General features: G+C 53.3%; 1 protein-coding gene across 2 annotated transcripts in view; it reads right to left on the minus strand.

Annotated features, from left to right (window-relative positions):
• Window positions 1–411: 411 nt before the first annotated feature.
• Window positions 412–27,543, minus strand: part of RNF43 (ring finger protein 43) — a 67,560-nt gene continuing 40,428 nt past the window's right edge. For both annotated transcript variants that reach the window (XM_062216320.1, XM_062216319.1), the window contains 8 exons: window positions 16,834–16,956; window positions 9,080–9,154; window positions 8,840–8,971; window positions 8,049–8,153; window positions 6,522–6,683; window positions 5,917–6,019; window positions 4,029–5,366; window positions 412–1,846 (listed from right to left, as the gene is read on the minus strand). In XM_062216320.1, the coding sequence (XP_062072304.1) occupies window positions 1,803–1,846; window positions 4,029–5,366; window positions 5,917–6,019; window positions 6,522–6,683; window positions 8,049–8,153; window positions 8,840–8,971; window positions 9,080–9,154; window positions 16,834–16,956 (2,082 nt within the window). In that variant the 3' untranslated portion in view covers window positions 412–1,802. The remainder of the gene's footprint in view (window positions 1,847–4,028; window positions 5,367–5,916; window positions 6,020–6,521; window positions 6,684–8,048; window positions 8,154–8,839; window positions 8,972–9,079; window positions 9,155–16,833; window positions 16,957–27,543) is intronic.

Below are 27,543 nucleotides of genomic sequence, written 5' to 3' on the forward strand. Positions count from 1 at the left end.
GCTGTGCTCAGATGGACTCTAAGACTGGAGTTTAGATTTATTTTCTCTCAATAATAGTAACTTTCCACTTGGGGACATGTTTTCACTCTGCTCTTTCATGTCAGCCCAGCAACAACTCTGTGTAGTAGGCCCGTGAAAGTGAGGCATAGCGTATTTGCTAAAGGTCACAAAGTCACTGAAATACAAATTAACTGAGCCAGGATGACAATCCAGGCATGCTTTCTCCCTTCTCTCACCTTTAAGCTATGCTTTTAGGGGCTTTACAAACCAGTTCTTGTTGCCATGTCCCCCACTCTACCCTAAACTCTCCTAAACGAGGGTAGCCTCTGATGGAATTTTTCACGGTGTAGACAGAAATGAAGCAGTTACCCTGAGTGACAGAAATGACAAAACAAAACCACAAGACCAGATTGCATTTATGGATAAATATATTAGCAAATAAATACATTTCTCAACATAGTTGCCTGATTCAAGCATCTTTCTGTCTGGTTCAGATATAAATACCCATGTGGGTGCTTAGCTGCTAGTCTTCCCACTCACTGTGAGGGAAGAAAGGGGTCCTGTGCCCACTTTGCCCCCCACATTCACATTCCAAATGGGATAATGCCTGAGGGGCCCGCACCAGGATGCCCTGGGGCTGAATGTCGCCCTAAGGAGGCCCCTTGGCCCTTGCCCACTCGGCACGGGCTGCCCAGGCCAGACTTGCTTGCTCCATGCCCACTCGTGTGCACCCTTTCTGTGGGTCCCTGGCTCGTGTATGGCTTCTACTGGGGAGGCAGGCCTCTGGGCCCTCCAAACCCAAGAGTTACACTTTGTTTTTCCTTTGTTCTCCCCTAATCCTCATCCCTGCTCCAAGACAAAACTTGTCCCAGAGAATTCTTTGCTGTGCCTGCTCAGCTGTAATCCTCCTGCCTCTACCTTCAGTCCATTCTCCCTCTTCTCGGATGAAGTCCAGGAGAAATTCCCTCCTGTCCATCTGCTGAGAAACGTGCAGACAGGAGCTCTTTCACGAGGAGTTACTCCCTCCCCATGACGCCTCCCCCAGCCCCCAGAGGAACTGGGGCTGCTGGACTGACAAAGGTGTCTGGAGACGGCAGGTTCCATTGCAGGTTCTTCAAGGTGCTTGGCCCACTTCAGGGACAGAACTCTCTACACCCTGGCTTCCCAGAGCCTCCTCTCTGACTTCACATTGTGCGTCTGACAACCGAAGGACAAGACGCCTGGAAGAAGGCAGTGCCTGGAGAAGCTGCAGAGCCCCTCTCTACTCCAGGTCCTTTTGCAAAGGAGAATGATGGAGCTGATTTAGCAGCTTCACTGGGCAGCCACCAAAGCTGCTGTGCTGAGCTCACCCAAGGAAGGAGATGGGACAGGGTCAGGCATTCAGCTGAACCCGCCTGCTGCTGTGAACATGAGGCTTGGGGCAAGGGAGAGTTGGGAGGGCTGGGGAATGGAGCAGCACCTTTGTAACGGAACACCTGGCTACCCATAACTAGCTTCTGGCCCTCTGAAAAGGGGCCTTCAAGGCGTCCAGCCCCCACGTGCACACAGGCAGCAGCTGGTTGCCTGGCTGGACACAGACTTGCTGCACTGGAGATGTGTTCTGCAAACAAGCTGTGGAGCTGGGAGCAGGAAACAGCGCCTCCTGCCATCCACCATCGCCACTCTTCTTCCAGTGGCTCCAGGAACTACGGCCAAGAGGGGTGTTTGCTGAGGTCCTTTCTTCTCTCAGGAACAGGATCCAGCCAGGTAGGGCCCCCGAGTCATCCAGAGCACACTCTTGGGTGGAGCTAGGCTTGCACGTCTCACACAGCCTGTTCACACAGCTCCTCCAGTTCCTCCTCTGCGCCTGTGTTTGAGGAGGAGAGAGGTCATTGAGGGTCAGGCTAAGTTCCTGCGTCTCCCACCTGCAAGACAGCGTGCTGGGAGGGGGCCAGGGAGAGGGCGGAGCAAGCCACGTGTCTGGACAAGTGATTGGATTCAAAGCTGAGAGGGGCCTGGTTGGGGGACAGGAGAGAGAAAACAACTAAGAGGGAAAGAGAAACATACCACCCAGTGTGTTCCTGGTATTTACTCTTTATTCACTCACGGGATCGGTACTCATTAAGCTTTCAATGTGAATCTGGCCTGCAACCAGGAGCCAAATAGAAGACCAGAAAGACTAAGCAGGGACCCGACAGCTTTGCCGGAGAGAAGGCTGGCGTGCAGATGGCTACTGTGGCCGTGGGACAGGACCGGCGGCACAAGAACAGAGAGGGAGGGGAGGGCCACGTCCGAGTGCCGCAGTCAGAAAGGCTTCCTGGAGTGGGGATGCATGAGCTGCCTTGCAGAGTCGGTCTGCAGGAACAGGGAAAGCTGCAGATGTTCCAGCTACAGGAACCGTTTACCCGGTCTGGCTACGGCATGAGGTGGGGCAAGGGAAAGGAAGGAGTAGAAATGAGGTGGGGAAGGAGGCTGGAGGCTGGCTGCTACTGGAGCCTTGAAGGCCACCCCAGGTTGGATGTTTCCTTGCTGTGGATGACACAGAACGTCTGGAGATCTACGGACAGTTTGTCGTAAGGCAGATGGCCCTGGAAGCACCAAGGGGCATGTGGGTGGGGCTGGAGACTGTGCTGCAAAATCCCACGGGACACAACCCTCAATGAGAAGCTCGCAGATTGACGGAGCACCCGGGGAGCCAGGAGTCTCCTGCAGGGATCTTTAGGCTGTAGCTAGGACACCGGCAGTGGCTGTCAGTACCGGACTTAAGGAGAAAATGACAGAGCCAGCAGAGACTCAGGAACAGAACCTGGCACTGAGCAAGTGCGAGGACTGATCAAAGGGACCCACTGAACTAGTCTCAGTTTGAAAAGTCAAAGGAGGTCACGGAGGTCTGGTGCTGGTGACACTGAGAGCACACACACGACAGGGTCTAAACACACAGCCCAAGCTTGCACCATGCGCTCTGTGGGGCAGTTGTCTGCTAAATGCGACTGTTGGCATGCCTGTCTCCCCATGGACCTGGGGGTTTCCTGGCGGGCAGGTTCCCTGTCCTCAGAGTCTGGATTTAGCACAGGGTAAGCACACAGGGTGGACGGAGGAAATGAATGACTGAGTGAATAATTGACAGCAGTTCTCAGGTCCTGCCTGTAGGATTCCTAGACATGAAGGTGTATGCTTCAGGCTCTCTGGGTACCCTCCCTGGGTGGAAGGGGGTTGCCTAGCAATGGCTGCATTCAAAGAGCTGTGCGCCACCCCCTTGTGGGAGGAGAAGGGGGAGAGTGGGGAGGGGGGCCCTGGAAGCAGGGGAGGATGTGGGGTCTTCAAAACGTTCATGCTAAATGCACGGTGTGAAAAAAGCTACACGTGGATTTCAAGTGTTTTGCCACCCAAATAAACATCTCTTAATTCTGCTTTTCCACAAACTTCTTGAAGTGCCCTTGTCTGGGGCCAACAGCTACCAAGTTAAAGCTGAGAATTGACATTGACCAGTAGCAGCGATGTGGGAGTCCCCGCAGAGGGGTGGTTGGCCTTGTCTGTGAGGGTGCTGGGAAGGGAAGCTCCAGTTGTTCTTTCCCCACAGGGTGAGAGGAGAAAATCTAGGGGCCCACGGGGCCGCGGGGAGCGGCCTCTGATTTCTGTTCTTGTTCATCGCGCACATAGATCATCTCACGTGGCCTGGTATTATGGTTACCTCTAATTATTTCTCCTGTCAGATCATGCTCTCCCCAGGGAACACTTCTTGGCCTTCTTTGTATTTGGAGCTAATATTGAGCTTTGACCACTGGCAATGCTCCAAAACACTGATGTTCGAGCTGCTGCCCCAAACCTCTAAGCACCCCTTGCTGATGCTTCAGCCATGCCAGTCCCTCCCTCGGGGCCTCCCTGTGGGCTGGCAACTGAAGGAGCAAGGCCCCAGGACTCCAGCCCATGGCCTCTGCTGTGCCAGTTGTTCTCAGCTTCCATCAACCCCTTGTTGGCTGGCTTCCCATCTCACGACATCCAGCTCTCCTCTCGTCTCCCCACCACACCCACTTCCCCTGGAAACTCACCAGGCTGGGCTGGCAGCACCTGGCAGTGTGGGTAAGGGCATGGCCTGCCCCCTGGGGTGTCAGAACTCCACTCAGAAGGCCCCTCCCCAGGTGGGTGCGGTCCTAGGGGCCGGCGTGGAGTCAGACACAACCACACTGGCTGTGAACTTGAGTAACAGGGGCCTGGGGCTTCTGGTAGCAGCCTCCGGTCCAGGCCTGGAGGTCTGAAGATCAGTGGGTGGGCCTCTGGTGGCCAAGGGTATGCCAGGCTGGGGTTGAAATGGGGGAAAATCTGGCAAGCTGGGTGCACAGTCAAGTCCTGGGGCCGAGAGGCTGGTGGAGGCTCCGAGGGGCAGCCCCGCCGTCTCCGCTGTGGGTGCCGGCCAGGAAGGCTGGATTTCTGCAAGTCATAAAGACTGCTGAGGCTGGGGCTGCGGCTGGAGGCTTCTGCAGGGCCAGGGGCTGCCTCCAGGAGGGCCTTGGACCGCTGTGAGTTGGGGGGCTGTCCTGAAGGGGCTGCTGGGTTGGACCTGGTGACTTGCGGATCAGGAGATGGCGGCTCTGGCTGGGGCTGTGTCCGAGGGACTGCAGGCCTGGACTGGGGTGCCCCAGTTTCTGGCCCAAGCTTCCTGCCATGCCACTGGAACCGCTTTTTGTAGTGGTGGTGCCGGTGCCGGTGGTAGTGGACATGGCTGGAGACCTGGGTCTCCCCTGTGGGCACCACAGAGTCCAAGGAACGGGGCCGGGAAGTCATGCTAGGCTGCACCTCCTCCCCATGGGGATGCGCTTCAGGGCTGCAGTATACCAGGGGGTCAAAGTCACTGCTCAGGGAGCTGCGGAAGGTGGAGCTGCTCCCGTGGATGCCCTGCAGGCTGACGTCCGTGCAGTTGACCACTGAGTCACTGGATGAGCCGTGACAGGGCCCCGAGCTGGAGTCACTGGCCGGCCCGTCTGCCAGGTAGCCACTACATTCGGTGCAGTTGCTTTCTCCAGACCCACTGCTGTCATGAGGCCTGGCCCGGCGCAGGGGCCCTGGGCCAGCAGTGGGGTGCTGTGAGCTACATCGGAGGCGGCTCGGCCCCCAGCCCTGTGTGTAGGGGTGCTGGGCCCCTGTCGGACACTGCTGCTCGCCTGGAGCCCGGGGATGTTGGTGCCGAGGGCCCGTGCCTGGCTCCTGCGATGGAAGAAAGGGACGAGGTCGTGGGGGCCGAGCCCCTGCACTCCGGGAAGGGCCCAACAGGTAGGCAGCAGGGAGGTGGTAGTGGGCATGGCCGGGATGCTGGCGAATGAGGTGGAGTCTCCGGCCCGGTTCCTGGTAAGATCGAGAGGGTCCCAGGGACTGGGAAAATGAATCTCCCTCTGGAAAAAAAGAACCAAGAGCACAGGTGTTTGACTCCAAAACTCTATGGAGAACACATTCAGGAAGGCGTGGCTGTCCTCAAGCTATCAGACTCTGCCACGAGCCGTCCCGCACCTGCCTGTGCCCTGCGACTCCTTGCTCCCCCCAGGCCGGCTCTCTGCCCACTTTGCCTCTTTGGGTGAACTAGAGAAAGGTTTTCTTTCCTCGAGATACTCATTCCACTTTCATCTTTTAGAAAATCGTCAGAATATACTGATTTTTGTTAGAATAGGATATTTTATTGCCAGAAAATTCAAATGATAAATATACAAATCCCCCAGGTTTAGAATCAACAAAGTCATAAAATACAAATAACTTCTAAAATCATGAGGATGGCTACAGTGCGACTGCCCCTTCCCCTCAGACCAGGCCTCCTTGAGCAGTGCCCAGCGGGAGCGACTGTGGCCATCTGCTTTCTCCTGGCTTCGGGACAGGAACCCTCTCCCAGAGGGAAGCCACATTCTAGACCCATCCGCAGGCACATGGGGGAGTCCCTGGTCCACCTCCTACCTACGATGTTGAACATGCAGAGGGGGCAAGTCCGGTGCTGATGCAGCCAGGGGTCCACGCACGTACGGTGGAATTCATGGAGGCAGGAAATGACTCGTAGCTCCTGGAGAAAACAAGGGGGTCCAAACCAAATGTTTCAGTAGCCACAGGAGTGGCCAGAAACCAGGACTCCACACCCCCCCCCCCCCCCCCCGCTCTCCTTCTTGCTATCATGCCCTTGCAAAAGACCTCACCGCAGGATAGAAACGTGAGCTTTAGTGACGTTATGACCTGGGCATGCTTCTTAACAGTTTTCTGCTGTAAAGTGAGGATAAAAACCAGAGTCTACCCCCACCCTTCAGAGCCCTGAGGCTAGCAGGAGATAATGCATCTAAACACGTTCTGGCACTAGTCCCCTCCCAACAAACAGCACGGCTGTCTCTCAGGAAAGCCAGGGAAAGTAACCGAACCTCAGGGCAATCCCCTACCTCTGCTCCACACAGGACACACTGGACACAGATAACAGCCAGGGCGCCTCTGCCAGCCCCGGGCCTGTCCACCCCCATGGCAGTGGGCTGTCTCCCTTCTCAGCCTGCTCAGCAACGTGAACCACATGCCTGCCATACCTGTCCCTCAGAGAACTCCTCCAGGCAGATGGCACACACCGGGGCTGAGCTGCAGCTGCTACTGGAGTCTGGCCACTCGGCCCGGGCCCTCCTGCAGCTGGCCCGGTACCTCCTGGTGGCCAGCTGGCTGACGGCCCAGGCTGTTCGCTGTTGAAGGGGATCCTGGGGAAGAGGAGTGGGGCTCGGAATGGGGCAAGGGGTTATCTTCCCCCACCACGGGTCCCAGCTTGGTCTCAGGTCCCAGTCATCCAACTAGATCACGTGGCCAGTCGACCCAGGCAGCTGTCCTTTCAAAGCTCAAGCATGGCTCTGGCCAGCAAGCCAAGCCCTGCTCCCCAGCCCTCGCTCCTGTCACTGACCATTTCCTCCCTGATGACCAAGGAGAGAATCTGCTGCCTGACACCTCTGCAGGCACGTCCAAACTCACCCGGCCCAACTTCAACTCCTAATCCCACTGACCCCCGGCCCAACTTCAACTCCTAATCCCACTGACCACCCCAACCACCCACCTGTGCCCACCCCCCAGCCTTCTCCATCTCAGGAAATGGCAATTGCATTCTAATTGCTCAGGCCAGAAACCTTGATTCCTCTCTCTCTGACTCCCGATTAGTAATTGCTCCATTAGTAAGCCTAGGCTTCGCCTTCCAAATAGACCCAGAATCGAACTATTCCTCATCCTCTTCCCTGCTGTCTCCCTAATCCTAGCCCCCACTGCTGCCATGTGGATTCCCTGTTTCTAGTCTTGCCTCCCTGCGGTCTCTCCCCATGGCGGCAGGAGGGATCATGTTAAAACTCAAGTCAGATCACGACCCCTCTTCTGCTTAAAGCCCTCCGATGGTTCCCACTTCACCCAGAGGAAGACCAAAGTTCTGACAATGGCCTGAACAACCCAGTACAGCCAGGCTCCATGCACTCCCTGACTTCGCCTGCTGCAGTACCGTCTCGCTTGCTATGTTCCCACCACACAGCCTTCGTGCTGTTGCTCTGATCCGCCAGGCTCACTTCTGTCTCAAGGCCTTGGCACTGACTCTTCTCTCTGCCTCGGTCACTTTCCTCCCGATCCCTGCACAGATCACGCCCTCGCCTGCTTACAGCCTTTATCACGTCATCTTCTCAGCGTGGCCGTCCCTGGACTTGCTTTCAAAAATTAGCCCTGGGCCCGCTGCATTCCCTCTCCCCTTTGCTATTTTATTTTTCTCCACAGCGTAAACCACCACCTAGACTGTTACATATTTTTACTTATTATTTGATTTGTTGTCTGGTTCTTCATCATTTTTGTTCACTGCACTATCCTCAGTAGTGCCTGGCACCCAACAGGAGCTTGGTATGTTTGATGAATGAATGAATGAATGAATGAACAAATGGAGGGAGGCTGCTGGAGCTCAACAAAGACAGATGCTGGGGTGTGACCACGTGAACCATCTCATGGGCGTAAGGGTGTCTGCCTTCCACACGTTCTCCTTCCCACTCCCCACCCTCCCACACCTGTCCGCACACCAGCCTCTCCAGGGAGCCCGCACTGCTCACCGGCCTGCTGTGGCGGGGGCGGCACCGGATCCGCAGCACCGAGGCCAGGATGACCACAAAGATGGTGCCCACCACAGTCAGGAGGATCCACACATCGTAGTCTGGCTGGGGAAGTGAGCAGAGAGGGAAAGGGTCATGGTTCTGGAAGGAGCTCTGGAGACCCATAAGGAGCCTGGAGTTCCCATGTCTGCCACCCGAGGTGTGGTCCCCCTCTGCCCATGGTCCTCACGGGAGATGGTCATCCAGGTGTCCACCGTGGGAACTATGACCTGAAAACCCGGGTGGAGGCAAGCGAGGAGCTGCTGCCCTTTTGTAATGCAAAAAACCCTTACCCAGGGCTTACTGGGTGCCTGGTGATGGGCCTGGCTCTAGGCGTAGGACAAAACAAGACACAGCCCCAGCCTGCCTGCTCAGTCTGCCTTCACCAGGTGGGGTGAGGACAGAGTAGGCAGCGACCAGCACCCTCGGGAGGAGAGCAGAGACAGGGAGGCTTCCTGCCCACCAGGGATCAAACGCCAGGGGCCATTCTGACTCTGCTACTCCGTGCCATGAAACCACAAAGCTGAAAAGGACTTCAGAATGCATCTGGTCCAATCTGTTCATTCTGCAAACGAGGTCCAGAGAGGGGCAGAAACTCACCCGGGGCACACAGCTGATGGATGCCATTGGCTACATGGCTTTCCAGGGTCTCTTTCAGCTCAGGAGTTTAAGGACTTTTGGCAGAGTTGTCCCAGGACCAAGTAGGGGTGAGAGCAAGAGCTGAGTGGGGTCTGGGGGTCTTCTCTGCTTACCCAGGCTGGGGGCTCCTTCAGCTCAATCCTCACGTGGGCCTTTTGGTTCTTGTACACAAACTCCATCAGCTTCTCGGCATCGTGACCCCAGATCAACACCACCGGCCAAGTCAGCCCCAGGGGCTGCTGCAGCTGCAGGGGCAAGGAGCCCACAAGGGCTGCTGTGACTCCTCCTTCCCCCAGGAGCTTCATCCTCCTCCATTCAGCCCCTGCCTCAAACTCCCCACTGTCCCCGGGTACCTGCTCAGCAGCAGCTCGGTCCTCGGTGATGTCAAAGAGGACAGCACTGGCTCCTCGCTCGCCTGCCATCCGGGCCTGTGGGAACACGGGGCAGGGGTTTGGCTGGGGTCACAGAAGGACGCAGCCCATCTATGGCCCAGCCTCACCCCCCTACCCAGGATTCTGCACACACTACCCAGTCACGTTTATATAGGCAAGGGGCCCATGGGACTGCCCTACCGTGCCCCGTGAGCCCACCTGGGAACCACTGCCTTCACAGGACAGCTTTCAGCCTGCCTTTCTGTAGTGGAACAAACTCTTCTCCAGGACCTATGGGTGCCTGGTGGTGGGCCTGGCTCTAGGGCCTAGGACAAATGAGACAGCCCCTGCCCTCCCGCTCAGTCTGCCTTCACCAGGCGGGGTGAGGACAAAGGTAGGGAGCGACCAGCACCCTCGGGAGGGGTGCAGAGAGGGTGTAGCCCAGCCGGACAACAGGGGCCTGCAGGGTAGCCCCCAGCTCAGGCAACGTGCCAAGATCCTGGGACTCGACTCTCCCCCCAGGCCTCTGTGGCAAAGTCCCCGTCACAGCCCATCTCCCTCTTTCCCTGCCAACCTTTTTCTAGCTCCATTCAAGGAGTCAGAGGGGCTCCTGTCCAGGACTCCGCCCTCCATCCTTTCCCGTTGGGGACCATTAGAGGCTCGAGCAGGGCGGGGCTGTTCCCACAAGGAGACCACCATGCAGCCGTGTGCAAGCATGTTCCCCACGGGCCCCAGGAGTAGGCTCACAAAGCAGAACTCAGCCAACCAAGCAGAGCAGAGAGCAAACCAGGGGAAGGCAGGAGGGTGAGGACAGCAGCCAAGGGTTGGGTGGAGGCACGAGGGGAATCAGTAGCTTGTCCAGGCCTTGGTGCTGGGTCTCCTAGCCCACCACTGCCATGCTCCTGCTCCCTCCCTGGAGCAGAGGTTCATCTTATAATGGCATCAGGCTACCACTTTCATACTGCTGGGGCCCCTGCAGGGAAGGGGTTAATCCTTCTGCAAGTAGTGGTGGCAGGAAGAGGAGCCAGTGCTGGGACTTACTCAGACTCTCGGGCTTTGATCTCTGCTTGCCCTCCCAGGGAGAGCCTGTTAAGGCAGGTCTCCTGCCAGGCAGGCTGGGAGCAGCTCCTGCTCCCACTCCCTGCTCCCCACTCCCCAGGCAGCGGCAGGGGCCAGGGGCCCCCTCTGAACCCACAGCCTGCAGGCAGGAGAGCCACAGCTGGGTGGTGGAGACACTCAAGTGGGGCCCCATTTTGATCGGATGGTAACTTCCCTGTTCCTTCGCCCCCTTCCCTTGGGAGCTGGGCCAGACCCTCTACTGGCACCCAAGCCCAGCCTAGGTCCAGGCTCGCCAGGCTAACTGACTGGAAATTCATGGGCCTCAGAATGGAATTGCTGAAGATATCAAGAGGTCAAGGCTTCCATCTTCCCACCCACTGGCTCCCAGGAAGCCCACCCCACCTTTGGCTGCTGCCTGCAGGCCCCTCCCACCTTCTGCGTCCTCCAAGCAAGGGCACAGGAGCAGCGCCAGTAGACAAGCAGTTCCTAGGAGGGGAATCGTGCTAGCTGTCTCCTGCTCCAGGGACATGGTCCAGGGCGAGGAGAGCTGACCCAGTTGCCATGGAACTGGGACTCCCAAGTCCTCAGGGTTCCCACCCCAGAAAGAGACCCTGGGCCAGCAGGGCCTGGAAGAGCATGGCGAAGGGAAAGGCTTACTGCTTTGGAGACTTTCTTACTTCCCCACCCTTTTCTCTTTGAAGAATTGGGGTAGGAACAGTAGAATGCAATTACAGTGCCATTCAAACACCCCAGCCCATTACAGCCCATAATTACAAAGTTGTAAAAGTGATCAAAGAGCCCAGAGAGTTGGCCAACAGGGGAAAACAAACAGGACTTGCAGGCAGTGGGTTCCTGTGTCCAGAGTTCTAGGAACGAAAAGATTAGGGGCCAGATGGCAGCCTGATGAGGGGCCATCCGTGCTTCCTATTCACCTGCACCCAAGAAAAGGGGCAGCAGGAAGAAGAAAGGGTTTCTGGGGGAACTAGAGGCTGGTCAGCAGGGGTGTGTGTGTGTGTGTGTGTATGCACTCCCTCAAGACAGGAAGCCTCAGCTTTGGAAAGACAATGCAGAGACCTCTTGGAAGCTTCAGAGTGGGTCAGCCCTGGGGCCAGTGGACAAGGCTGCCAGTGGCTGTGAGCAACAGCAGCCAGAAGAGGGAGCGCAGTGAGAGCCAGAGGAGAGCGAGCAGGGAGAGCGAGCTGGTATCCTGTCCCTTACTCGCTGGGCTCACTGGTCAGCTGCTGCACTTCTCTGGGCCTTAGAGTTTCCTCTCCATGCCACACAAGTCTCTGTCTGTCTCCTGCTCATCAAAATTGGCTACGCACCTACTGTGCACAGGGCCCCAAGCCAGGAAAGGCCAGGCCCTCCAGAACAGCTCATAAACTAGGCGTGGAGATAAGGCACACATGTACATAAAATTATAACGCTGACAACAGTTTTATACTACACAATGAACAGAACAGACCAGCAGTTTCCAAACCTTTGTCACTTCAAAATGTCCTTCCCGCCACCATTAGCCTCCCACAAAATCTGACATCAATCTTCAACACACAAAGCTGATACAAGTGAGGCGGGAGGAGGGGTAGGGGTAGGAAGGCCCCTCAGTCGCCGCATCCTCCGAGTCACCTGCATGAAATCTAGCCTTGGCCTGCCGGCGCCGGCACACCGGGTTCTAGTCCCGGTTGGGGCGCCGGATTCTATCCCGGTTGCCCCTCTTCCAGGCCAGCTCTCTGCTATGGCCCGGGAAGGCAGTGGAGGATGGCCCAAGTGCTTGGGCCCTGCACCCCATGGGAGACCAGGAGAAGCACCTGGCTCCTGGCTTCGGATCAGCACGATGCACCGGCCGCAGCAGCCATTGGAGGGTGAACCAACGGCAAAAAGGAAGACCTTTCTCTCTGTCTCTCTCTCACTATCCACTCTGCCTGTCAAAAACAAAAAACAAAAAACAAAAAACAAAAACAAAAAAACAACAAAAAACAAACAAACAAAAAAAGAAATCTAGCCTTGGCATAGCCTGGTGCTGAAAGCCTGAGCAGAGACCCCAACTGCTGGAGGTGTGCCAGGAGGGAGGGATTTCTGCTCTTCCCCGGGCTGGCTGGGCTGGGGCTGTCAGGAAGGATTCAGTACAAGAAGACGGATCTACCTGGGCTGGAGAGCAAGGCAGGGGAAGGTACAAGGTGGCAAGGATCAGAAAGAAAGGAGAAAGGGGCTAGTGTTTTACCTAGCAGGTAGGTGCCACTTGGGACCCCTGCATCCCCTACAGGAGTGCCTGGTTTGAGTCCCAGCTCTGTTACCAATTCCAGCTTCCTGCTGATGTGCACCCTGAGAGGTAGCAGGTGATGGCTCAAGTCATTGGGTCCCTGCCACCCACCTGGGATGTCTAGATTGAGTTCCTGGCTCCTGGCTTTGGCCTGACCCAGCCTTGCAAACACATAAGGAGTTGAACCAGTAGATGGAAGATGCCCCTGTCTCTCTCCCCCTCTTTCTTTCAAAGGGAACAGGTAAAAGTTTTTAAGAGAGAGGAGGAAGGAAAGCCACTCTGCCCAGACTGCCTGGGTTTGAATCCTGGCTCTGGTACCAACTTACCAGCTTTGAGACTTCGGACAAATCAGTTAACTCCTCTGTGCCTCAGTTTCCCTTTCTGTATGCTGGGATAACAATCTGACTCTGTGACCAGAGTTCTAGGAATGAAAAGCAAGATTTGGGGCCAAATGGCAGCCTTCATCAGAGTTCAACTTCATAGAGTCGTGGGGAGGAACACATAAATGAATCTGTGTAAAGCACTTACAGTAGTACCTGGCACATAGAAATGTTCCTTAAGTATCAGTTATTATTGCATCAACTATGTGCTTTGCACACATGGCTTCATTTACTCGTCACGATCCTACAAGGCACTCACCCAGCTCCACTTCTGAGTTGAGGAAACTGAAGCTCAGACAGGCTGAACAATTTGTCCAGGGCCACCAGCTAAAGGCAGCAGAGGCAGGATTCCACCCAGGACCTGAGTCTCCAGAACACTTCTGTTCTGTTGAACTACCAAGCAGGGCTTACCCCCACCAGATCTCCTGCCTGCCAGGCAAAAGACCACTGGGCTAGGCCAGGCATGAGACGATAAAGGCCTGGCTTATCACAAGGATGGCTTGGAGCTGCTAATAAAGAAACAGAAACTGATCTTGGGTGACTGGATCAAGGGTGGTGGGCGTGGTGACAGAATGGAAGAGTCCAGAGTTACTGGGTTTGAGAGAAGAACAAGAGATAACAAAAGAAAGGGAGGAAAAAACAAACAAAAATCCCAATCTTGTTTAATCTGAAGGCGTGGGTTGGTGCCAATGATGATGACAGTAATGATAACGGCAATGATTTCTTGAATGATTCCTAAATGCTTGGCAGAGGGCTACGGGCTTCCGTCTGTACTGTCTCATTAAACCCTCATGACTACTTAAAAGTCCCATCACTTGTCCCCTTTGACAGATGAGGAGACAGAGGCCCAGAGAGGGGAACTAACGCACCCAGGTCACATAGAGACAGGAGGAGCTGTCCTTTCAACACAGGGCTGTCTGGTCTGAAAGCCCCAGCTTGGTCAGTGGTGATGGTACCATTGGGACCAAGAGGAAGAGCCAGAGCAGAGCTGATTGAGGACGGTGGTTTCCAAATCCTTCCTCCCCAAAGACTTCACCTTTCTCTGACACTGCCCATGAGCAATATTAAAAACATACACAGGGGCAGGAGTGTGGCACCAGCCGGCTGAGCTGCTACTTCAGATGCCTGCACCCCACATCAAAGTGCCCGTTCAAGTCCCAGCTATTCCATGCTTCTGATCTAATTTCCTGCTAACGCGCTTGGGAAGGCAACAGCAGATGGCCTAAGTACTTAGCCACCACCACATAGGAGACTTAAATGGAGCTCCTGGCTCTTGACTTTTCCTGGCAAAGCCCTGGCTGTTGCAAGCATATGGGGAGTGGCCAAGCAGATGGAGGACCTCTCTCTTCCTGTCTCTCTTTCTCAATCTGTCCTTCAAATAAATAGTCATTAACAAATAAAAATTATATATATATATTCTACCAAACTATAGTTATTACATATAAATCATTCTCATATGAGATAACTTGTATCAATGCATCAAGCTAATTGAATTATAACCACAAGCAAAATCAAGGATTTTAGTGAATACTGTAGGACATCTGAAACATTGGAAGTAGCTCAAAGACCCATATTACTACCCTCACAGATCGGTTTAAGACCAGAGGAACCCAGGTGGAAGCTCCTTGGTCAGGTCAAAGGAAGGCACCTGAGAGAAGTTTTGGCCCTAACCAGCTAGAAACCACAAGGAGTGGGCTTCTGGCATAGTGCTTAAGACAATGCTTGGGACGCCCACATCCCGTATCAGAGTGCCTGGTTGGAATTCCAGCTCCTCTGTTTTCAATCCAGCTTCCTACTAAGGGGGCCCCTGGGAGGAGCAGTTGATGGCTCAAGGACCTGGGTCCCTGACACCCATGTGGGAGACCTCGATGGAGTTTCAGGCTCCTGTCTTCAGCCTGGGCCAGTCCTGGGCTATTGTGGGCATTTGGGGAGTAAACCAGCAGGTGGAAGCTCTCTCCCCAGATTGTATCTGTCTCTGTCTCTCTGCCTTTCAAATAAAACGAAAATAAAATAAATAATATATTTAAAAGAAACCACTAGTGGGGCCAGCACTGTGGTGTAGTGGGCTAAGTCTGCCTGTAGTGCCAGCATCCTATACGGGTGCTGATTGGAGTCCTGGTGCTCCTCTTCTGAACTAGCTCTCTGCTATAGTCTGGGAAAGCAATACAAGATGGCCCAAGTGTTTGGGCCCCTGTACCTGCATGGAAGACCTGGAAGAAGCTCCTGGCTCCTGGCTCCTGGCTTCTGTTCAGCTCAGTTACAGTGGCTGTGGCCATTTGGGAAGTGAACCAGTGGATGGAAGACCTCTCTCTGTTTCTCCCTCTCTCTGTAACTCTACCTTTCAAATAAATGAATAAAATCTTAAAAAATAAATAAATAAAAATGAAGCAGCCACTAGTGAGCAATTTCCAGAGAGTGATGATGGGAGGAGCCAGGCAGGGAGGGGATGCAGAGGAAGAAGCAAGGGCCATGGTTACAGGGCAGCAGCCAAGGTACTGCTTCTAAACCCCATCCGTGTTTTTGTTACGGTGTTTGTTTTAGCTCAGGCATTACTAGGTGCTTGACATACATTATTTTCATCTTCATAATAATCATGGGGTAGGGCATAAAAGTCCCATTTTATGACAACAGAACAAAGGCCCAACAGAAGGGCACTGAGCATGCTTCTTGCTTCACAGTGTCTGTGAGCATGTCTCAGGCCTGCCGCAGGAGAACGGGCCTGCAGGGGATGCCAGGACCCGTGCATGTGTGAAACCAGGCACTGCTCTAGCACAGTAGCAGGAACTCTGGGCCATTCTAAAGCCTACTTACACCTTTCTGTAAAGTGTCCAGCATAAACAAGCACATATTACCTCTTAATAGGTAAGGAGAAGAAAAAGTAACAGAGCAGTGAGCTGCTCTGAACCCTTCTTCCCCCATCTCCCTCCTAACACATCCCCCTCACACTGCCTAATGCAAAGCAGACACTGAGCAGCTGTGTACCAAAGGAATGAGTGAACAACACTGATCCAAACTGCATAAGTCGGGGCAAGTTACCATCACCAGAAGCAGGACAGCTTCGCCCTAACAAAATTCCCTGCCACTGGGACCCTCCCAGCATTGTGGAGATGCCACACCCACCAGTTCAGAACTGGCCCGCATCTCTGACACTCACAGGAAGAGGGAAGAACCCAGGCTGGGGCCGGTGCTGGGGCACAGTAGGTTAATCCTCTGCCTGCGGTGCTAGCATCCCATATGGGCACCGGTTCAAGTCCGGCTGCTCCTCTTCTAATCCAGCTCTCTGCTGTGGCCTGGGAGGGCAGTGGAGGATGGCTCAGGTGCTTGGGCCCCTGCACCCGCATGGGATACCTGGCTCCTGGCTTCAGATGAGTGCGGCTCTGGCCATTGCAACTATTTGGGGAGTGAACCAATGGAAGGAAGACCTTTCTCTCTATCTCTACCTCTGTCTATAACTCTGTCTCTCAAATAAATAAATAAAATCTTAAAAAAAAAAAAAAAGACAAAATTAAAAAAAAAAAAAAAAAAAAGAACAGGCTGCTTCCTTGAGGCCTCCCTGATGATCAGGAAACCCACAGGGATTTGGACCAAGGCTGGGGGTCCACTCCCTTCTCTCACTCTCCCTGGAAGCAGGATCCTCTCCGCTAAGGACACCTGTGAGTGCCCATGCCATGTAACCACACTCCGCACACACATTCAGCGGGCAGGGCAGTGGCTCCGTCTCTCCTGTTCTCACACAGAGCTCAGGAAATGCTTCTGGAAGATGGAAGAGGTCACCGGCTGCCCCCACTTTGGTCTGGTGCTGGGCAGGGCCAGGAACTCAGGTGATGGGGGAAGGAGGGGTGAGGCACCTGCCAGGATGAAAGTCAGCAAGTTGTGCTAGTGCTGCTGATTGATGGCGAAAGCCCCCTCAGCCCCAGTGCGGGTCGGGAGAGCCTGGGGGAGTCAGGCCTCACTCTTAGGAGACAAGGAGGACAGAGCCCCTCACAGCTGGGAGCTGGGTGAAATTCAGGGCGTGTGAAGGTCAAGTGTGGATCTACCTTGCTGGCCAGCGACAGGCAGGGGCGGGGGGCCCGGCGGGGGCTCTCCAGCTTGACGATGCTGATGAATCCAGGCTCCAGATTGTCGTCATCACTGGCATTGCACAGGTACAGGGGGTGGGACTGCAGGGAGAGACAGACAAACTTGGGTTAGGGAGGCTCTAGGGAGCAGGAGTAGGAACCACACAATTCCACATGGTTGCAGGCAGGCACCAGGCAGGTTTCTGGGTACTATGAGGGGAACCTTATTACGGGATGGCTGATGGGAAGCTACCACCAGTTGTCCTTGCAGGGGGACTGGGGCCAAGGATACAAGAAGGTGTCTCAGAGGGGTCCTGAATGAAGAGCCTGCTGCAAAGCAGCTCCAACAACACAGGGTGCCTCTCCAGGCGCAGCCTTCTACCTACTCCAAAACCTGCAGGCCAAGAGAACGTCCACGTGTTCCTCTACCAGTCCCTTCAGAAGCCCGCTTCAGTCCTCGGTCCCCACGGGCAACGCTGGGTGCTGCAGGGACATCCTGCTTCCTCAGCATACTCCAGCAGCTGCTGCCCTGTGCATTCCCATCTCTCGCAGGGCTTGGGTCTTTTCACTCTGCACTGCCTCTCTTCCTTCACTATGCTCCCTTGCATCTGCCCCATGCCGTGCCACAGGGGAGTGCCAGTTCGGATCCTGGCTCCCTGCTTCCCAATGTGCTTCCTGCTAATATGCCTGAGAGGCAGCAGGTGACGATGGCCCAAGAGCTTGGGTTTCTGTCATCCATCTAGGAGACCAGGATGGAATTCTGGGTTCTGGGCTTCAGCCTGGCTCAGCCCTGGCTATTCTGGGCAGATAGAAGCACTCTCTCTCTCTCTCTCTGCCTTTCAAATAAATAAAACTTATTTTGAAAGAATCAAGCACTATGAGAACAAAGTATGATTTATTTGGTCTTGGATCATCCCATGGGCCAGGGATCCCAAATGGTTGAAACCCAGTATATCCTGGCAAGGGGGTTCCTGGTAGGAAGCTGCCCACCCTCCCCTCTCCACGGCTACTGCAGTCTAAAGGATTCCAGAAAGAACCAACCGAGGAACCAGAGAGGACCTGGAACTCACGAAGATGTTTAAGAAGATGATAATGTTGATGACAGATTTAAAAGCACAGCCACTTTCCAAAGACACCCTCGGGCTATTCTCTGTGCATCACTGAGCCCCTGGAACCCAGCAGGTTCTCTGTCAATACGTCCCATCTTGCTTTAAATTGTATCCTTGTGGATAAGAATCTCTGGGTCAGAGGTTTCCACTCCCTGTCTCTGAAGGTAAGGATTACTACTCTGGTGGTTTTCAGGATGGGAGAAACGTGATACCCCTCAGGCGCTAGAAAAAAAGACTGGGTCATGAGGCTGGAGCTGTTTGCATTTCAGTGAAGCTGTAGCTCCTGCCTCAACAAACTCCACTGCTCTGTCGTCTGTCCACCTACCCCACAGGCATCCGTTCGATTCTTAATTCTGCCAACACCGCAGGCCCCCTTGGGGCCAGGCAGTGTACAACACTGTACATGTCCTGAGCCGTCAGTGCCGAGGCAGACAGGCAGCTGGGAAGACAAGCATGCGATCGCAGGGTACTGTGATGCTGTGACGCAGCTTGGGCAAGGGTCTGTGAGAGGACAAATTGGGGGGTGGGCACTAATAATCCCAGAGGGGAAGGCAGAGAGCTTTTCACAAGAAGTGACTTGACCACTTCCTCAGAGGTGTTCACTCAGGGCACCAACAAAAGGGGTCAGGGTGGGTAGGCAGGGGCCCAGCTGAGGAAGCCACCTGTGTCGAGGCATGGAGGCAGGAGGTTAAGTCAGACTGTGAGCGTGAAAGGGGAAGGCCAGCAAGGGTGAGGCCTGGGAGCTGGGCCCACCAGATTTGCATTTGAAACGGATTCCCCCGTGACTGGTCAGCTCCTCCAACAGAACAAAGATGTGAGACTGGCCTTCTAGAGATACAAGTTTCAGACAGAAATCCACGCTTTGCTTTTTGACCTGCCCACGAGTACCCCAAGGTCAAGCTTTCCCCATGATGACTCCAGGATACCTCTCACTGACCAGAGGTCCCTGGGAGAGGGGGAAAGTCACCTGGGAGCAGAGCAGTGTTATGGATTGAATAGGATCTGGCTCCCCAAATTCATACGGATGTTTAATCCCAAAGTCGTGTGGTAATGGTTAACGGATTAGTGATTGATGGTCTAAGAGCAGAGGCTTCATCCAATTACAGTGTCTGAAGGTAGGGCCTTTGGGAAGTGACTGAAGAGGTTGCTGGAACGGAACCCTCTACAGAGAGGAAGACTGCTTCCCGTCTCTCCCTGCTTCCTGCTGTCCAGGGGTTGTCCCTCACCATCCTCCTGCCTCCCCAGATGCCTAAACCAACAGGGCCGGCCAGTGTTGGACTGTGACCCTCCACTCTGTAGGCTGAAATAAACCTTTACTCCTAGGTTGTTCCACTCGGATGTGGATGTTTTAGTTAAAGGAAGGAAAGGCTGACATGACACAGCAGTCTGTACAGAGGGACCTGAGAACAGATGACCACCACCCTGCCCTCAGGCCCTCCCGGGAACCAGCACTCACAGAGCGATGCTATCCTGTAGAATTCCTCTGGCAAGGCGGAAGGGGAAAACCTGGTCTCAGAGTCACCACTCCGGCCTGAACGAACAACTGCTGGAAGGAGGGATGGCAGGAAATTAACCCACTAAGGAGCCCCCTGCAAGCTAGAGCCTTGGATGTTATCTCTGTTATCTCACTACAAGGAAGGTGCTACCATCGCCACCTACACTCAGAAAAGTGAAGACCACACAAGATTAGAGCTGTCGTGGACTTCACATGAGCACAGTCAACCCTCCGTTGTCTACCTAATAGTACCAAGGATGAAGATAACACTAGCTTATCTCTATGGAGTAAATACCATGGGCCAGGGACTGTTCCAGACACTTCGGTGTATTAACTCTTTTTTTGTTTGTTTTTTAAAGATTTATTTTTATTTGAAAGGCAGAGTTACAGAGAGAGGGAGAGACAGAGAGAGAAATTGTCCACCTGCTAGTTCCAGGGCTAGGTCAGACTGAAGCCAGGAACCAGGAGCTTCTTCTGGGTCTCCCATGTGGGTGCAGGGGCCCAAGGTCTTGGGCCATCTTCCCCTGCTTTCCCAGGCCATTAGCAGGGAGCTGGATTGGAAGTAGAGCAGCCAGGACTCGAATTGGTATCCATATGGGATACCGGTATCAAAGGTGGCAGCTTAACTGGCTACGCCACAGTGCCAGCCCACATATTAGCTGTTTTTATCCTCATAACACCACTATGGGTAGAAACTACTCTTTTTTTTTTTTTTGACAGGCAGAGTGGACAGTGAGAGAGAGAGAGATAGAGAGAAAGGTTTTCCTTTGCCATTGGTTCACCCTCCAATGGCCGCCGCAGCCGGCGCGCTGCGGCCGGCGCACCGCACTGGTCCGATGGCAGGAGCCAGGTGCTTCTCCTGGTCTCCCATGGGGTGCAGGGCCCAAGCACTTGGGCCATCCTCCACTGCACTCCCTGGCCACAGCAGAGAGCTGGCCTGGAAGAGGGGCAACCGGGACAGGATCGGTGCCCCGACCGGGACTAGAACCCGGTGTGCCGGCGCCGCAAGGCGGAGGATTAGCCTATTGAGCCGCGGCGCCAGCCGAAACTACTCTTTTAAAGGATCTATTTATTTGAAAGGTAGAGGTGTGTGTGTGAGAGAGAGAGAGAGAAAGAGAGATGGTGAGAGGCACAGAAAGAGAGATATCTTCCATCCCCTGGTCAGAAGAAATAGAAATAGTAACCTAAAGTAATTTTTAAAAATTAAAAAAAAAAAGAATTTAAGAACAATTTACATTAGACTTTGAAATATGATGCCATTCTTCAACTCATGCCTTACTAATTGTATGCTCCTAAAGTAAAAGGGTCCAAATACAAGTTCCTGGCCGGTGCTGTGGCTTAACAGGCTAATCCTCTGCCTTGCGGCACCGGATTCTATCCCGGTTGCCCCTCTTCCAGGCCAGCTCTCTGCTGTGGCCCGGGAGTGCAGTGGAGGATGGCCCAAGTGCTTGGGCCCTGCACCCCATGGGAGACCAGGAGAAGCACCTGGCTCCTGGTTTCGGATCAGTGAGATGCGCCGGCCGTGGCGGCCATTGGAGGGTGAACCAACGGCAAAAAGGAAGACCTTTCTCTCTGTCTGTCTGTCTCTCTCACTATCCACTCTGCCTGTCAAAAAACAAAAAACAAAAAACAAAAAAAACAAAAAACAACAACAACAGCAAAAAAAAAACCCAAATACAAGTTCCCGAAATGCTCATGGGTACCCCCAGGCCTCTGTCCCCATCCCTCCACTCTTTACTCTTCATGCTCTCTCTGGGTGACCCCAGCTGATCCCATGGCCTTGGTTTCCACATAGAAGTTGTGGATTACACATGCACAGCCCAGTCTTGTGCCCCAAATCCACATGACAGATTTTCAAAAGGTTCACGGAAATGCATATTATGTAAAAATAATGCATGGACTTCATATATATTTTGCATCAAAATAAATTCAATTCCATGTTCTACCAACCTTTGACGCCCTCTCCAATGTGCAACAGCCCCGCTCCCTGGACATTTTTACCTTGAGATCCTTAAACGTAACCCCTCAAACTTATCATGTTCAACATGAGCTCACCATTCTGTCCCCCAAACCTGCTCCTCCAGTGTTCCCTGTCTTGGGGACTGGAACCACTTACTATCCACTATTATCCAACCAATCTCCAAATTCTGACAATCCTACCTCCTAGATACTTCTATTCTTTGTCCTGTTTCCTCCATTCTCGCCGTGGCTACTCTACTACAGGCCACCCTCGTCGCTATCCTGATTGAAACGCCCTCTTAACTGGATCTCACTACCACATACTGCAGCCAAAGTGCTCCAAAACACTCGGTGGAGCATGCTGCTCTTCTGCGTGGGCCTCTGACCAGGGTCCCCAGAGCTCTTGCAGTGCAGCGTGTACGCGTACACGCAGCTCCAGAGGCCCTGCCATTGCCTTCCCATTCCTCCTCGCCCCTCACGTCTCATGCTCCAGAAATTACTTCTTTCATTTCCCTAAACACTCTTGGTTCTTGCTGCTGGCCAAAGCCTACTGAAGTGTCTGTCTCCGTGCCTCTCCCCTCCAGGCTACCACCGAGTCTGTCCTGCCCCTTCGGTGGGGGGTGCAAGCTAGATACTCAGTGTTTGTTGATGAAAAATAGAAGGTCTGCAATCAGATAACTGCTAGTCAACCAAAAAGACAGCAGCCCGCACACCCAAATCCTGCTAACGGTCACTCTGGGAGAGCGTACGGAGAGGGCCTTAGCATCCAATACTCAATTACAGGATAACACAGGGAGACACTGAGTTTGTCTTTCACTGCAGTGGAAGAATGAGAGCTGTTTAACATATTCTGTTCTGTGCTGTTTCCCTCCTTCATTTCCAAGAAGGCCACCTCACCTGCTCTTTCCCTGTCTCAGGGCATCTGCCAAAAGCAAATAGTGCTTACAGACTGCCCCTTCCTGGCTTTGGTGAGATGCTGGGCCACTGAGGAAGCGCGAACGTCCTGAAGGCTCGGACGAGTGTGTCGTGGGAACCACGAGCTGAGCAGGGGGCGTATGCAGGTGGCGCTCCTGGGGACGAGAATAAGTGGGTGTTGGGTTCTGGGAGGCCAGGAGCTGGCAGAGATGAGGGTCCCAGGGACTTCGGAAGACACTTGTGTTTGGACAAGGGACATCTTTGTAGTGCCCAGGAAAAATATCAGAGGGCTCCCTTGGATACTTAGGACTTTCATGCTGCTCTGTGAGGGGACGCTCCCTTGAAAATAAATACCTACCCACCTAGTGGGACAGGGCCTTGAAGTCAGATTGATAGAAAGAAAACCAAGGGGGGCCAGTGTTGTGGCCTGCGACATTGCTTCCCATATCCGAGGGCTGGTTCCTGTTCCCGTCCCAAAACTGCCCTGCTTTCATCTGGGGAGTGAACCAGCAGACGGATCTCCATCTCCCTTTCTCCCCCCCCCCACCCCCGTCACTCTTTCAAATAAATAAATAATATACATCGTTTTTAAGAGCAAAGTCACATGGTATTTTTTGCGCAGTCATGTTTGAGAACCATATTCACTACACTTTTGTATGGTTTGATTATTTTACAGCAAGTATTTTTCAAGTATTCTCAGATTAAAAGCAACAACAACGACAAAACAGCCGTTCCAGCCAGGCCTCTGTTTATCACCTAACGCAGCAGTGTCTGTCTTCTGTGGGGGTCACCCAGGGACTGTCTCTGCCCCCTTCTCCAGGGGATTTTCAGCTGGGAAGAGGGTTCCCTAGGAGAAATGTCCTTGCCCACTCGGGCTGCAGGGTCTCCCATTGTTGTCGTGGGGGACGATCCAAACATGTCCTCCTGGTGACACGAGACGGTCAAGAGAAAGTGGCTTTGGGATTAGGGGAGAGGGTGGTAAGTCTGCATCTTCTTGAGAGGCCAGTAGTTGGGACACCCCCATCTCCGAGGCAGCCACAAGGGGCAAATTAAGGGGACCTCACTCTCCCAGCCTAGGTCATCCTGACTCAGGATCTGGCTCCGCACGCACATTTTACACCTCTGTGTAAAGACGTGTGAGCTTGCCTATGGAGGACTGTGCTATATTGTTCCCTCTTTCCCACCCCGACCTGTGTAACCTTGGGCAAGTTATTTAACCTTTCGCAGCCTCATCTGATTATGGTGTAGACTGGAGGTGCTGGCTGTAATTGCCCGCGTAGCGCCTCTCAGCAAGTGCTCAGTAAACGGTGGCTGCTATTACTGCATCTGTAATAATAAACCCCTCCTTATTCCTGGAAGGGACAGAGCCCTTTCTGACTCCTTCCTCTCTAGGCAATCACCAGAGCTTCTAAATGCCAGCGTTCCACAAGGCGCAGTCTGGGACAGCTCATTATCCACGGTCACTTCCCTCCTGTTCTCAGCCCTCCAGACCCCACGGAACAAGCTCTTCCAGTTCTCAGCCTGCCTCCTTCCCATGGAGGAAGCTATGTGATCTCATTACTCCTCACAAAGGGCATTCCAGGGCTCGCTGAGCCCCAGACTTAATGCTGATCTCCCTTTATCCACAGCATCGGCTGCTCCTGGGGTGTGTGCTGTCTCCTATTTCCCAGCCGCTCTCCTCCCCTCACCCTCTGCGGCAATCATCTTAGCTCTCTGATTCCAGGTACAGACCTTCACCTGGGCCTTGGACAGGTAACTTTACTGCCGGCCACAATTTTGCCTTTGTAATCAGGAACATTGGCCAGGCATCAAAGGCATCCTTCTCCCCATTTCCTCTTTGCAGATTTTATAATCGTCTTCTCCAGTGCAACCTCCTTTACTTGAACTTAGAACCGCCTGACTTTTATCTCGGGCAGCAGAACACACCAGCACCATAAAGTAAAGCTTCCCTGCCAGGGGTTGGGAAAAATAAGATTGGCCTGAAGTTGCGGCTTCCGGTTCCCAACACCAGAGCAGCCTCCAACGAGGTTCAGTTTGGTAACCTTGCCCTGTAGTTAAAGAGCCGAAGTTCACATTGAAGGTGGGGAGATCCTAATGGTGATCATTTAGGCTTGGATTTAGGAACCTCTGGACCCCTTTTCCATCCTTACATTAACTGGCTGCTGTCTCTTTGAGATGACTGGGTTTCCTAGTGAATCAGGACAGGAGTTTTGGGACTGTCAAGGTGAGCTTGTTCTGCTGAACCATCTACATAAGTAAAGTGGATTCCTGCTCCATTTCGTGATTTTTAAAACCATGAAGGAAAATAATGTTGGCGGGGAGACTGAAATATAAGCTTAGGCCATCTGAAGGGAGTGGACTTGTAGAGGATGGCTGACACAGGCCCCCAGCAGTCCTTCCCTGAGCCAGGAAACACCTGGAGAGGCAGGGGTGCCGGTGAGCAGGACAGCTGACCAGAGTAGAAATCAAATGATGTGTCAGAAACTAATATGAGCACAGTGGCAAAGTCTCAGAAGAAAAACCAAGCTCATGCAGAATCCAGTGTGGGGTTTTGCATATCATAGACCCTCAGTATTGAGAGAAAGAAGAAATACAACTTGATCTGAAGCCAGTTGCCATGCAGTTTATAAAAGAGATGTGAATTTTTAACAGTTGAGCCTGGTTCATACCTATAAGGGAACTTCAAATTTTTTATAAATGAGAAAAGTAAGACTCAAGTTATGGACTGCCCATGGCTACACACTAGTTAAAGGCAACTGAGGTTTCCTAAACTCAATCCCAGTACGTGTATATTCCACCATGCTGCCTCCAGATATATGAGGATACTTTAAAAAGTTCATGGATTGGGGGGGGGGGGGAACTGGTGCTATGGCACAGTGGGTAAAACCACTGCCTACAGTGCTGGCATCCCATAGGGGCGCCACTTCGAGTCCTGGCTGCTCCACTTCCAATCCAGCTCTCTGCTATGGCCTGGGAAAGCAATAGAGGATGGTCCAAGTCCTTGGATCCCTGCATCCACATGGGAGACCTAGAAGAAGCTCCTGGCTTTGGATCAGCCCAGCTCTGGCCTGATTTGGTGAGTGAACCAGCAGATGGAAGACTCTCTCTAACTCTCCAATTCCGATCCAACTTTCTGCTACTGCACACGCAGGGAGGCAGCAGATGATGTCCCAAGTACTGGAGACCCTGCCACCCACTTGGAAGACTGCAATGGAGTTCTTGGCTCCTGGTTTTGACCTGGCTCAGACCAAGGACTTGGGCCATCTTCCAATGCTTTCCCAGGCACATTAGCAGGAGGCTGGATGAGAAGTGGAGCAGCCAAGATTTGATCCGGTGTCCTTATGGGATGCTGGTGTCATAGGAAGTGGCTTTTCTTACCATGCCACAACACCAAACCCAATAAATCCTTTTTTTTAAGTTTTGGGACATGAATCAAAAATAACTTTATTTTGGTATAAAAGATTTTGAAATCCACGCATAGTTATTTTATAATACACGTTCCATGAACTTTTAGAAGACCATTTATTAGGCCGGCACCGCGGCTCAATTGGCTAATCATCCACCTTGCGGCGCCGGCACACCGGGTTCTAGTCCCGGTTGGGGCACCGATCCTGTCCCGGTTGCCCCTCTTCCAGGCCAGCTCTCTGCTGTGGCCCGGGAGTACAGTGGAGGATGGCCCAAGTGCTTGGGCCCTGCACCCCATGGGAGACCAGGATAAGCCCCTGGCTCCTGGCTTCGGATCAGCGCGGTGCGCCGGCTGCAGCGCGCCAACCGCGGCGGCCATTGGAGGGTGAACCAATGGCAAAGGAAGACCTTTCTCTCTGTCTCTCTCTCTCACTGTCCACTCTGCCTGTCAAAAAAAGAAGACTATTTATTATATATGCTGGGGGGATGGGATGGGGGGCACTATCTTGTATGGACAAAAAACATAACCGATGAGCTACAATTCATGGGACTGTGGTAGGAGGCATCAGGGCCCCCATTCCTAGAATTTCAAACTTGAATGATTAACAAGACAGAACCAGGGTCTGTCTGCTCTTGCTGCCTACCAGCCTTGGCTTCCTCCCTCCTTCCTAGGGTTTATCTCATCTCTTCTCCCAGCCACAACAAAGGCGGCCAGCCGCAGACGCTGCTCACAGATGCTTCCCCAATGAAGAGGCTCTGTTTGTTTAGGTTGAGAAAGGTGTGTCCTGAAATTAAAGGTCACAGAAGCTCAGACCCCAATATTGGTCACATAGCCAACCACCACTTCCCTTGCACCCTCATCCCACATTAAAGGCCTCATTCTTCAGTCTGAAACACACCTATGGGACTCTCACCCCATGTCTCAGCAACAAGAGATGGTCCCTGGACCCCTCTCCATGACAACGGCCCCCACAATGGGATTCTCTTGTCTGGTGTCTGCCGGGGTGACTCACAGGATCCTAAACGCTGATGAGCGAACAGAAGAGAGCGAGGAGAAGGAAGAAGTGCTAAGGACTGGAGTTACTTTTGAACTAGATTGATACCAGAGAAGAAAACTCATTTGGCAGGAACCGGACAGAAGGAGAAAAATTTTTCCTTCAATTAATGTATTTATTAAGAGGCAGAGAGGCTGAGAAAGAGCGGAAGAGACACAGTGCTCCTATCTGCTGGTTCACTCCCCAAACCAAGTTCCCAGCAGATGAGAATTCGGGATCTCCCATGTGGTTGGCTGGGACCCAACCACTTGAGCTGTCTTCCAGCGTGCGTGCCAGCAGCAAGCTGGAATGAGTGGAGCTGGGACTTTTATCATTGTATTTTTCATAGAGAAACAGTTTTTATTCTGACTCAGCCCAGAGTAGCCTCCAGTTGTAAGGGTACAGGGAAGCTACTAATGGAGTTAAAGGCAAACAAGAGGCAAGCTATCAAACATCATTGTAGTTGCATCAGGGATCTTGAAAGTAAAGCCATGAGCAACGAATACCAAGTTCCAATCCCACAAAGGCCAAGCCCCTAGAAGATACCCTCATCTTGCGGTTTGGACTCCTCCCCTCTACCAGGTGAAGAATCTGGGGCTCAACCACCCCAGAATCCTACTAAGTTCCTGAAAGGTCAGCTGAGTTCTAACCACTGTGCCAGGAAGACCTTACCCCCTTCACCGACCATCCTACGGGAAGCAGCACCAGGGCCCTTCATCCAGCGAGTCCCCTGCAGAGAGGCGAGATCTGGAGGAAACCAGCTGACTTACTG

This window comes from Lepus europaeus, chromosome 18 (assembly GCF_033115175.1).
Source record: "Lepus europaeus isolate LE1 chromosome 18, mLepTim1.pri, whole genome shotgun sequence".
NCBI classification, from domain to species: domain Eukaryota; kingdom Metazoa; phylum Chordata; class Mammalia; order Lagomorpha; family Leporidae; genus Lepus; species Lepus europaeus.